This window comes from Physcomitrium patens, chromosome 6 (assembly GCF_059467195.1).
Source record: "Physcomitrium patens ecotype Gransden chromosome 6, ASM5946719v1, whole genome shotgun sequence".
NCBI classification, from domain to species: Eukaryota; Viridiplantae; Streptophyta; class Bryopsida; order Funariales; family Funariaceae; genus Physcomitrium; species Physcomitrium patens.
The window spans coordinates 16477272-16490598 of record NC_143415.1 but is presented as its reverse complement, the minus strand read 5'-3'; the positions used below and the strand labels follow the sequence as shown (position 1 = coordinate 16490598).

The 13327-nt window shown below is 35.9% G+C and overlaps 1 protein-coding gene across 4 annotated transcripts; it reads left to right on the top strand.

Moving 5' to 3' along the window:
• Positions 1–8520: 8520 nt before the first annotated feature.
• On the top strand, positions 8521–12189 carry LOC112283546 (serine/threonine-protein kinase-like protein At3g51990). Of its 4 annotated transcripts, XM_090251425.1 has the most exons (4): positions 8587–8884; positions 9191–9378; positions 9606–9692; positions 9825–12189. In XM_090251425.1, the coding sequence occupies exon 4, from the start codon at positions 10138–10140 to the stop codon at positions 11713–11715; it is 1578 nt and encodes a 525-aa protein (XP_090107551.1). In that variant the 5' UTR covers positions 8587–8884; positions 9191–9378; positions 9606–9692; positions 9825–10137; the 3' UTR covers positions 11716–12189. The 4 variants fall into 4 exon arrangements, with proteins under 4 accessions (XP_024378135.1, XP_090107551.1, XP_024378134.1 ...); XM_024522367.3 differs by lacking the exon at positions 9191–9378 and having other exon boundaries at positions 8521–8660; XM_024522366.3 differs by lacking the exon at positions 9191–9378.
• The last annotated feature ends 1138 nt before the right edge of the window (positions 12190–13327 follow it).

The window sequence follows — 13327 nt, the reverse complement described above, 5'->3', positions numbered from 1 at the left end:
TACTTAAAATAAGTACAATAATAGCTACAAAAAATTTCACCTATAAATGACCTAAAAAATTTACATAATTTTAAATTAATGACCTTCAATTTATTTCTCAAAATCCAAAACTATTAAGTATATCTTATTTTTTGAAAAGCCCTTAAACACTCAATATGTCTTCAAATCACATAAAACCAATTTGTAAAAATCTTTTCAAAAATTTGTCATTAATTTCCATTCTTAGATCAACCAAAGAATCTTGAAATTATTATCAATTTATAATTTTATGCCTCAAGATTTTATTCTTACTCTTATTCATAATTGATCCTCTCTGGATATCAATTCTTAGTATTATTCAATAATTTTTGTTAAACCATATTTTTAACTCTCTTAAAGATGAATTCATTAATAAATTATCTCATCTACTTTGATTTGGCTCATTTATGTCTCTACAAAATAAGTAAAAAATTTCTCTATTAGAAAGTAATATTAAGACTAAAATTTTTATTATCTTCATATCATTTATTTTTATTTTGTTACTATATTTTTCTATTAGGTTCTTTTATAATAAAGTTCATATTTTTTTTAATCCTTCACCATATAGTCGTATTTTCATATAACAACAATATGGAACTTCATAAACTTTGATAGATGTAACTGACAAGCAACTAGATTGATTTGTTTACTAATAGAAAATAGTCCATGCTTATGATAATCCAATTTATTATAAGGGTGGCTAGTCTTGATATTACAATGAAGTAACCATATCTTTTCACTAAGGTGAAATTGAGGTTGTTCCTTACAATAGGCATTTATGTTGATTTTTTGTTTTTCTTGAGTTTTTTTTTTAATTAGACCTTTTTTATTATATATAGCTTAGATAAACAATTTTCTAAATCTTTTACCATAAGATTATCAACTTTAAAGAAGTTAAAAGCATCAAATCATGGATGATAATCATAATTAATAAAAAAAAATATTTGTTACATAAAAGAATGTATCATGTTATTATAAGCAAACTTTATTAATGGAAAAAGAATTATTCAATTATTTTATTGATACTTAATGATATATTCCAAATACTACTTCAAAACTTGATTTATATTTTCTATTTGTTTATTAATTTGAAGATAAAAACCAAAGATAGTTTCATGTCTATTTTTGAAATCTTGAAAATAATTCTTTAAAATTTTGATGCAAATTGAATTCCCTTATTTAATATAATATCCTTAAAAAATTAATGATAATAATAGATATTATTAAAAAAAAACTTAGTTATTTCTTCACTTGTGGTAGATTTTATAAATGATACAAAATATGATATCTTGATGAAATAATCTACTATCATAAATATAGAGTCATAAAAATCTCAGACTAAAAGATCCATATTAAAATCTATAGAAATAGAAGACCATGGTTGTTATGAAATAAGTAATGGCTGAAAAAGTCTATAAGGTCAATGTCTAGGAGTTTTTTTTATCTTAAAAAAATATTAAATGATTGTACAAAGTCTTTGAAAGCTTTATATATTTAAAACTACTAAAAATCTTTAAATATTAGCTTCAAAATCTTGTATCCAAAATGTCCAATTGTTGAGAAATTATGATACGCTTAAAGAACATATAATTATGTTTCATCTTTTGAAACATATAAGTACTTCTAAAAATAGAATAGATTATTTTTAAATTTTAATACGGAATTATCATAAGACTTAAAAAACTTATTCTTAATATCATAAAAAAAATTATCAAAGGACATACTCAATCAAACTTGCTTAAAAAAAGTTGAAACACTAATCAATACTGATTTCATTGTTCAAAGATAAAAAAGCTTTGACTTCAAGAGAATTATTTTTTTTAGTTAAAAATTATATTTCTTTCTTTTAATGTAAGATAAGAATATTTTTAAATCATATCTTATAAATTTTTTTTTTTTTTTGATTGATAAGTGATCTTGAAATCAAATATTAATAAAGACATGCTTCAGTAGATTTGGTAACAATTTAAAACACGTATCGATATAAAATACTTGAGGTTCTTATGATTTGTATAAATGATTATTGAATTGAAAGTGTCTTCTAAATAATAACACTATTCTTGAAATGAATCCACAATTATAAGAAGTTCTTTATTATAGATCTCATTATTGATTTCAATTGCAAAAAAAAATTGAAATAAAAAACTAATAGATGAATTTTATTATTTTTTTTATTTGTGATAATATTGCTCTTAAAAAAATTGATGCATCTATTTTCGTAAAGAATATGTTAGAAAAGTCAACATGATATAAAATTAGTATATAAATAAAAGATGTCTTTAAAGCTTCAAAAGATGTTTTAGTTTCTTTGCTCCACTCAAGTTTGTCTCTATATGTAAGATATATAAAAAGAGACACAATTTGATCTAATAATAATTAAAAAAATTTAAAAAATATTTAACATCTCTTATCATTTTTGAGACCTTCCAATCTATGATGATCTAGATCTTCTTAGGATCCATCATAAGGCTATTATTTAAAATGATATATCCTAAAAAGTCAACTTAAGTATTATGCAATACAAATTTTTTCATCTTAGCATATAGTCTTACTTCTCTAAGTTTTTGTAATACACAACATACAAGAATTTTATATTCTTATTTGTTCTTAAAGTAGATTAGAATATCCTTTAGATAAAAAAACAAAAAAGTCATCAAGAAAATCTCAAAAAATATCATTCATTAGATATTAAAAAGTAGCATATGCATTTGTAAGTCTAAAAGGCATGACATTATATTTAAAATATCCATACTTGATTTGAAATGTAGTCTTTCATTCATTTCTTTCTTTAATATGTATCAAATTCTATGTTTCTTATAAATTTATTTTTGTATAGATTTTTGCTTGATTGAATTGATTAAGAAGTCTTGAAATCAAAGATAAAAGATACATATTCTTGATGGTGATCTTATTGAGTCGTTTATAATCTATACACATTTGTAATGATCTATCTTTTTTTTTATATAAATAAAATAAGAATACATTCTAAATTTTTTTAATGGTCTATGAAATTCTTAACTAAGTTTTTGTGAGTATATTTCTTGAATGTAGCCAACTTGTTTTGCAATAAGCTATAGATTGATCCAAATGGTAATTGAATTCCTTCTTAAAAATCAATTGAAGAATCATGCGAGTAATATTTTGGAAGAATATTATCATTCTTCTTTTCAAAAACATCTTCATGATCTTCGTACTAACTTGAAATGTAAATTTTATTCTTTCTACTATCAAAAATAAGGGTGGTATATAGAAAAAAGATGATTTTTTTTTAATATACATAAAAGTTTTTCTATCTACTAAAATTTTTTTGATAATATTGGACTTAATGGTTTCTATTTGACTAATAAAATCTTAGATTAAACTAAAAGAAAAATTAAGGTTATAAGGAATCCAATCTATTTGAGAATTATACTTCTTTAGCCATGATAATCCTCAAATGATTAGGTTGAAAGAAGATGTAACCACATTAAATATTACTAAGTTATTATGACAATTATTTGTTACATCTAAAGGAATTGTTTTATGAGTAATATTTCCAAAAGATAACAAACAATCATCCATTATTTCTACATGCATGGATTTGATTTTTTTTATTAAGAATATTTCTTTTTTTTTTGACAAAAACTTTGTCTATAAAATAGGTTGACGCTCCTAAATCTAATAAGGCAAAGACTTTATAATTTTTTGGTCCTAAACAAACTTCTACTGTAAAGCAAGATGAAGGATCTAAAAAGAAAATAGGACCTTTTTTATGTTTTAAATAAGATTTTTATTGCATGATCTCTATTATCGCTTGACAAAACTTGTATTCCAATATATCATCATCTTTGAAAATCATATGCTTCATTTTGTGGTTGTATTGCTTCTTTAGATAATATTGAGTAATGTCCTCAAGTTCTTTACAATGTAAGTACAAATATTCTTGATAGCATTAAGTTTTTTCTCTCTTAATAAGAAATTTAAAACATACTATGAAAATTTGCATAGGTTTTGGTCTTGATAAATAAAATTTTGTGAATTTACACGTTGTTGTATTGAGTTGACTTGTATCTCTCCAACCAAATCTTTGTTCTTGATATCTTTCAAAGAGTCAATTGTCACATGCAATAGCTTCAATAATAAATTGCTTCAATAAAACTATTCTTGGTATTATCAACAATAAATCTTTAACATTATCTTTTAATCCATATTAAAATTGATTGATATGGCTTTTTGATTGTAATCTAAGTTGTAAGAAAGGTTTTAGAATTTAACGGCATATATGATAGTTAAACTTGTTTCTTATTGTAAAGATATAAATTCGGTCTCTGCTATCTTTTTTTGAATTTTTTATTGATTCTTTTTTCCAAAAATAGTCATGAATACCTTTAAAAATGAATCAAAATCATAGATGAGAAAAGAATCTTTTTCTATCAAAGGTGCAAACCAAGAAAGAGCACTTCTAGAAAAAAGTGTGCCTATGAATCTTACTTACATAAATCCATGAGGGTATTGAAAAAGATACAATCTTAAATAAAACTCAACTTATTCTAAAAATCTTCAAAATTTTGATCTTATTCTATTGAACTTCTTTAGCATATTTATCCTTGCCTCTCTCATATTTGTAGTAGCAAGACTTCTCGAATTTAGTTGTAATAGTAAGACTTCTCGGATTCATTGTTTTCTTCTTCTTGTAAACCATGTGAAAAGTTAACGAAAGGATCTGATTTGTATCAATAGAGATGAACTTTCAATGTCTAAATGTGACAAGTAATTGGACTTCACCCTATGTATTGGATGGTCATACAAGATCATTAGTAATAATGAAATCACCTAAAATTTGATGTAGTGTTTGTAATTTCAGTTTAAGAAGGTAAGCCAAATTTTGCTAATCTCTTGAAGACTTGCGTGGCCTAAATTGTAGGCACATGAGCAGCTTCATAAAGCAATAGAATTTGGTCATATATTTCAACAAAGCATTGCCACTAACACTCCACCACCATGTTACTTCAAGCCACCATAACATCTACAAAATTATCAAAAAGCCAAAAATTGAATAAGGTCAAAATTTGCACATCAAAATGCATGCACTTTAGACTCCAAATGAGGACTAAAAATGTATATATATATATATATATATATATATCTTATCACATTCAATGGCACATTTTCTATTATTATAAAACTAATGGATAGATTTGATATTATCATGAATACAAGGATATTCTTGATATTTTAGTATATTCGAGGAACACTATATATGAATTGTTTATAAGGACCCTAAGAACAAACTACTTCTATTGATTTTTTATAACAGATTTTAAAGACAGCAATCAAAACTCAAAATAATTACATGCTTATGTACATATATATACACATACAAGTATACATTGCTAATTATTAAAAAATTCTATTAATTATGAAGGGTATTTTAAAATATTTAAAATATTATCTTTAATGTCTGATTTCATTTAACTTAAATTTATCTGACTTATCTAATAATATCTTATTTTATTTATTTTATACATGGACAAGGTCATGCAAACAAGAACCACAACCATAAAAATGACCAAGATACTTTCATGGAGTTCAATTCTCAAACCAGCCTCAGTGCACTCTTACACCTTTCCTATTGAAACACAAAAGGCATGAATTCCAACCACATAATTTATTTTAAAAATTAAAGAAATAAAAACTTAAATAAATACAGGTGCACCATTGATCCAAAGTTGAAACTTATCTCTTCACACTTTAAGATATACCTCGTCTTCCTCCTCCTCAAAATAGCAAAAAAATGGATGAGAACATGACAAAGGAAATCTTACATGCCATGCACTCTTTTGTTTTAGGAGCAATTCCAAGAGATATATATATATATATATACTTACATACATATTATTATTTTATATATGGGATGTGAACAACGTGTTTTTAGCTTACACCTTTGGCTAAGATTTGTTTGAGACGTCTTTGGCCCCACCAAATTCAGGCACGAGAACCATGTAGTGCCACGTAGGTCTCGTCAACACACAGGTGGCAGCCAGGCTGGAGGTTCGAGTGCTCTGTTGGCTGAGGAGATTCGCTTCCGTTCCCAGCATGCAAGCAACCTCTTGGACACGTCAGCGATGGACCCCTTTGGGGTAGGTGCCCAGGCCGGGCCGGCCCACAACAGCCCGCGACAAAAGGAGGTAGGCGTGCAGGCAGGCATGCAGGGCACAGAATGGATGGAACGGGTCCCACTACCAGCTGGACCCAGTGAGAAGCGGGAACCTGTTCGCAATGGCCCCCATTCCAGCACAAGCAGCATGAGAACAAAGGGGAATATTTTCCTCTGGAGCGCCACCCTCGGGAACGGGTTCGTTCCCAATCATGAGGCCTTCGTTTGGACGAATGGATGAGGAAGGGAGACAAGTTTCACATCAGTTAATCATTCAATAAAGATAGATCTGGTAGAATCTTCAATTTTTGAACATAGCTGGGGGACGCGAGCCTCGAGAATCTACGCCTCCACTTCTCCTCCCCCCTTTATAGATAGATTGATAGAGAGTACTCTTACTTTCTATGGCTTTCATGAAAAATAAAGCTTGTGGCCATTTCTTCTTGAAGAGCTCTCCCATACCTTTTCGAACATATGCTTGCAATGGTTATTAACCAAATTTTATTTGGTTTTTGGTTTCCTATATTGGGATTTTGATCAAACCGTCTTGAAATTTGGTAGTTCTTAAAACTTGAAAATAATAATAATAATAGTTTTTGGTGTAAATGCAGATTTCAAATAAAAATAGATCCAGAAGATATTGTTACATTACTAATCAATATAAGCAGGTATATGCTAAAAAGTTAATTCTTATCACTTTATATAACAATCAATTATAACTTTATATAAAAGAGAAAAGCCCCTTTCACCTTCGAAGATCATCGAGCAACTGGTTTTGCCTAATACATGATAGGGGAATGATCACACTCCCTGTAGCACCATTTTTGTCAGTGTGCGCCGAAACCCTAAAACCCCAGGCTTCACAATCTTGGGAAAGCTAGTGTGAGAAGAGACTGCGGAGGCCAACGTTGTCGTATGCTACTACGCCTCTTGGGCTGCGTCACCTTCGACGCAAATGGAAATCTTGTCCGTCGCTGACAGTTTCATCAGCTGTCCTTGTTGTTAGACACGGAAGGTAACAAACTTGCAGAGCGTCATCACTGTGACAACTCTAAAGCTCCCGAAGAGAGAAGCGAGAGAGAGCGAGAGGGTGAAAGAGAAAACGAAATATTCAACACTCGTACTCGGAACACTGCTGCGGAATCTGATCCATGCACAGGAGCTTCAATGAGAGGAGTAAACACACAGAGCTTTCACAGCTGGTTTTGCAGTTGGTGTTATTCTTTCCCGAGATCGTCTGAAAAAGCGCGCAGGCTATTCTTTTCTATGGAGATAGCATGATCTAGAGCCAACGCTTCTAGTCAATGTGTATTTTAAAATAAAAATCGAAAGCTGCGGGGAGAAAGAAGCCTTTTCCGATCGATAAACTCCAGAAAACTCGAGCAATTATGCGAACCCGCTTAAGGGCGACTGGAAGGAAGGAAAATCTTTTATCTTTCTGTATGCAGATGTACTTATGTTTGACTGAGAAGGAAAGGGGAAGAGATAAACTAATGCAGCACGGTGGAAAATAGAGAGGCTCGTGTGCGTTGAATCGAAGACAAGGGGTGGTGAGATTGATGCAGATGGAGTGGGGTTTGCTGGGCCCTAGTGGGTGCGATTTGCATGATTGCGAGCTGTATCTCTGGCCCTTGAAGCCAACAGCAGTGAGCCACTGATGCAAGCGCTGCCTTGAGCCCAGTAGGGGGACGCCACGCACCTCAGAAACGAACACATCCCACATGATCGGAGACCTCGTGAGCAGGCTGTTGAGGTGGTCGACATACTCTGCTCGCGCTTTAATTTGGATGACACCAGTCTGCCAGAAGCACCAGGACTTGCCCCCATAATCTGAAGCTTAAAGCTGAGAAGCTTGCCGAGTGGGAGACAAGTACAGCTTGGACTGTATACTTCCTGCGCCCACTCAGCTCAAGTAGATAATAATCTGTGCCTAGCGACATGGGTCAGATATGTTGGCACTCGAGGGAGCTGATGGATTCTATTGGTGAATTATTACTTTCACCGCAAAAACTGCAAAAAAACATAAGAAAATCATAATAACAAGAAAAAAATGAAAAAAAAGACGCAATAAATATTCCCGGCAATTTCATGGATTGGCAGGGATGACCCCTTACCAGTTGGAATTATGAAGGGATATGATTCATGTGCTGCTCATGAACGATCAAGCTGAACACCATGTTACTCTCAGTACAGAAAAGGCGCTGCAGGACAAGGTGGAGAAAGAGATGGGTAACCACTTCCATTGGGATGGTCTCGTCTCCTGCCTTGCTGATGCGAAGATAGGAGAGAGACAATGATCTACACAATTGGTGTGGAAACAGAGCTTAGGCTCATGTGATGCAGCCACTGCCGGTCCCACTGTAGCAGTACAGCCGTCCTTTTTCCTGGTCCTCATAGCATTGGGAAGATGACGAAGAAGAAGTCTTGATGTTGTAGAGGTTGTTTCTAGAACGACGCCTCTCGGATTCGACGAGGCCGTCGCCGTTGGGTTGGTATTCTACAGCTGGTACCAGGATACTCCACCTTGCATGCTCATTGGAGCTAGTTTCTCCACGTCTTTGAGTGCTTTTAACCTGCAGGAACAACCGACGCCGTTTGTTAAGAGTATGGGTCATCGGTACAGGCCCATGTTATAGCTTGAGGCCAGCCGCTGGCCATGAGTTTGGTGCTCCCACCACAACAATGCTTGTGTTGCAAGAAATGTTTAGTCTTTCGATGCTTTGCATGGAGGTACAAGCACGACGACAAAGCCTCAGATTGTGATTCATTCTTTCATGTGTATTCTTTTTTGTGTGGGTTACGTGACCAATGAAACAATTTCTGAAGTCAGAGATTGTGTTGATGCTTGAAAGCCAAGCTTCAACGGCGCTCTTAATGGTTTCAATGAACTCCCCGCTGAACGAGTACTCTCGCTCTTTTGGTGAGATCACACGTACGCTGTATTGCAAAATCTTCGCTTAAAAGCTCGTATCGTTGCCGAACAACATGATTTGCTGAGCTATTCATACTAGTGATCATCTTGCGAGGAGAATGTAGGCTTCTCCTGCGCGCTCGAGGCGATTCAGGGAGATTGGGCTCTATTCCAACGTGGAGGAAAACTCGAGCTCGTAGCCAGACATCGAAAGCTAGACTTCCAACCATAGTGCTGTGAACATCTCTACGTTCTTGATGGCTATCTAGCTTTCACCACCAGCAGGCATGATCATTTCAAGATGGTCACCACTGTAGGGCCAAGCCGCTGCTCTTTACTCAATATTCTTTCCGCTTTTCCCAAAAACTTTTGTCTCTGTGATTGAGTGCGACCATTTGTTGAGAAAAATCGACGGCTGCAGATAATTGACGAGCTTTCGATTCTGTGTTCTAGTAACAATCTGCTGTCTGTGTCGGCGTCACCCATGCTCCCTTGACCAATCGCAATGATGAAAATTCACAAAATTGTAAGCCGGTGTAGGTCATTTTCAGGGGAGACTGAAGGACGACATTGCTGCTCCCTCCAGGCGTCGCCTCTCACATCAGACAGCTCTTGTGCGTGTACAAGGTGAGTAAGAGGCCTCGGTCACTTTTCTTCTTGTCGATGAATTGTCGGGCCATGCATCCACGCCTTCGTCGCAGCTTTGCAAGGAATCAAAAGTTCCCTCTATGGAAACATGAACTTCACATGCCTGTCTAGATTCTAGAGCGAGGCAGCTTCTTGCACAGCTGCTGCGGTGCACTACAAAACAAGAATGAAGGGAATTCATCAGGTTCAACGTTGGGTCTAATTCGAGCTCGCGTCGGCTCTGCGAATGGTGGCAGCAGCTGCACCATATTCCTGTTGAAGGGGAACAAAGTTAGGTTACACTGTAGCTCTCGACGGTGTGCAAATTTGGTGGCGTGAACGTGATAAATTCGAGAGAGTTTGTCGTTTTGATTGAGGGTGAGGTGAAGTTGCAACTGGAGGTTTGTTGAAGCAGAGTCGTCTTTGGGAGCGCCGAAGCAGCTAGATGGGTCTATCATGCAAGACAAAATCCTCTGTAGCTGTCTGCAATTCAACACAAGACCCGAATCGCAACAATGAGGGGATTCTCGAGAGTTTCAAATTCAGGGATCTGGAGGCAGCGACAGGTTTCTTCGCACGGGAGAACTACATCGGGAAGGCGAGTCATGGCCACATGTACAAAGGTGTTCTCCAGGATGGGAGAGTGGTGACGGTGAAGCGACCGGGTGCAACACCTGGCGCTCGCCATTTCTTAGAAGACGTCGGCGCGTTCAACAACGAGATACAAATCCTTTCCAAGCTCTTCAGCCGGCGGCTTGTGAACTTACTGGGATGCAGTCAAGATGGTAGGGTGAAGCCGATTTTAGTTTTGGAGCACATGGAAAAAGGATCGTTGCATGAGAATCTTCAATCGGACACTGAGCTTTCCTTGAGCTGGCCCCTGAGAGTGAAGCTCGCACTGGATGTTGCCAAAGCGATACGAGCACTTCATGCATCGTCACCGTCTATCGTCCACCGCAACATCCGAAGCACGAACGTCTTTGTGGACAGAGACGGGAGCGCGCGACTCGGGGACTTCTGCCTTGCCAAGAGCATGCAGCAGGAAATCATTGATCCTCCGAGGAGAAGCAACTTGATTTCAATCCCAGAGGTACTTACGGCAACTGCGGAAGGTTACAACGCTAATAGAATGTCCATGGCGGTGGAGGACTTCGACTCTGAATTCAACTACGACTCCTCCACAGAACCGACTCGTGTCAGCCCCAAGACGGATGTCTTCAGCTTCGGAGTCATCTTATTAGAGCTTATGTCTGGACGGAGCGCCGCATCGTTATCAGATTGGGCACTTGACATGACTCCTTTACGTAGCCTACTCGACTGGGCTCTACCGCTCATCAAACACGGCCACTCCATGGCCATCTGCGACCCCCGAATCACTCCCCCTCCGGACAACGCGGCCGTCCGGCACATGGCATCCGTCGCTGCGCGGTGTGTGCGATCCTCGAGTTCCCGTCGACCATCCATGGAAGACGTTGTGCAGTGTCTGTCCAAAGCGAGCAAGCTCGTTCCCGAGCCCATGTGGAGCTCTCCGACATCCTCTGCCAACTACACCTCAACCGAAGTGACTCCCTCCAGAGACAAAATCCCCCTTGTGCCCCAAAATACCAGCAGGAGAGACAGATCGATCCCAAACGTTGACAATGCTATCACTCCTGCCCAACCCTCCAGGCAGCTCCAGCTCCCGCGATCCTCCATGTGGGCGTCAGGCTTCTTCAACCTCAAGAAGAAGCGAACTTTCGTGTTCCGCTTGAGCAGGTTCTTAGCTCGCAAGTTCAGGGTCGGACATCGAAGATCATACGACAAACTCGTTCCAGCACACTACAGTGCCGAGGATGAGGAAGTCCAGGATTCAAGGCGACACAGAAAACGGTATCCCAAATCTGGCGCTGTCAAGGGCGCGAAAGTGTCCGACGAAGATATTCGAGACAGGTCCATAGTGATGCCACCCAGGCTGTCATATTCCAAATCTGCCGTCTCCTCCGCATCTCGACACCACTCGGGCAAGAAATTCGTTAGGTTGTAGATTCAAAACCAAACCAAACCAAACTTCAGGGTTTCGAGAGGCATGAAGTTCTATGAATTACGCTCACAGCGGCTTCTCCATTGCGAGAGCACCGTTGCTAGAAAATTCTGCTTCTTCTGCTTCTACTTCTTCTCCTTCAACCTCCTCCTCCTCCTCGATTGGCTTTGAAGGCCTGCAACAATGTGCTACAGACTCAGTTTGAGAAATGCGCAGCATCAACAACCGTACGTACTGAAATTGCAACTGCCAAAGAGAATGTGACCATTTGCCTGAGTCACTCCAGGTGGGTTTCAAATTTCGAAGGGTATTAGGGCTTGAATTGATCTGTATTTGCAAATGCACGCAAGCACACCTTTAAAACCCATAATGTGGTTGCCTTCTGTTGTCTGTTGTTGTCGATTTTTTGAAGCTTTCACGACGCACGTCTTGTTCCTGAGCTCATCATTTACAAGAACTTTTGGCTTTAAATCCTTACTCAAGGTTTTCAGGACTACCCAATTTTTGTTTCTATTTTCCGTTTTTTTATTAAAAACAAAACAAAACAAAAAACAAACTTTACATGCAAGCACCCACTGAAGCCACATTGGACGTGCTTTCACACAAATAAAAAGGTTTCAAAAAATAAAATAAAATAAGAACAATAGCCAAAATAACCATAATTGAATTCTTTGAGCAAAACCTGAGAGTGACAACTAAAGCATTGAACGAGTCATTTGGTAGTCGAATAGTGGGATGCCCTTGTGTTTCAAATTGGATTGAATAAGGGGTCAGAGTACCACCTTACTTCCAACTCTTTTTGTGTTTATTTTATTTTAAAATACAATGTGCTACATTTTGCAAGAATTTGAAAGTGATTATCAATATAACAGATGCATGTGGATGGTTGCAGTTTTCTCTGAAACACAAATCACTTAGAATTGTTGAGAATAAGCTTGATTTGATCAATCAGGCTCGTATATTTTTGAATGTGCATCTCTGGTTTTGTTGTTTAAAATCCATTAAGTCTTTGTATTGATTAATCACCCAATTTAGGTTGCAATGTGCGATGGTCTGTATTTTTTGAACTAAAGCAAATCCGATAAAAAAAATTAAACTTTTGACAATTGTTTACAACAACATGGTTCAATCTAAGAATAATAAAGTCTCGTTCATCATAAAATTTTGCCAAAAATATGTAATTATTTGGACAAGAAAACCAGGTTTATCACTTTAATCCAAACCTTATAGCCATTCTTTGGTAATCATCAAGCCTTACTAAACTGTTTTTTTAAAACACATACACATACACAGGAGCTTCCACGTATGTGTTTGAATATATCCATCCACTTTTAAAGTTCATTATCCATTTTTATTTTTACTCTTTTTGAATGGCACAAATTTAGTTTTGATTTGTATACATATTTCTCTTTCTTTCTACATTTGAACAGACAATCATGCTTCTTGTTTACATTTAATGTAAAAGGCAGTTTCATTCCTAAATTTAAATTGCTTTCACTCACAAAGATAATTGAAAATTAAAGCATCTTGCTTAAAATGTCTAGTGTTATTGATTATTTTAGAAATGTTCGGACTTTCTTATTTTCAAAATAATGTAATTACTAAGTCATGTTCT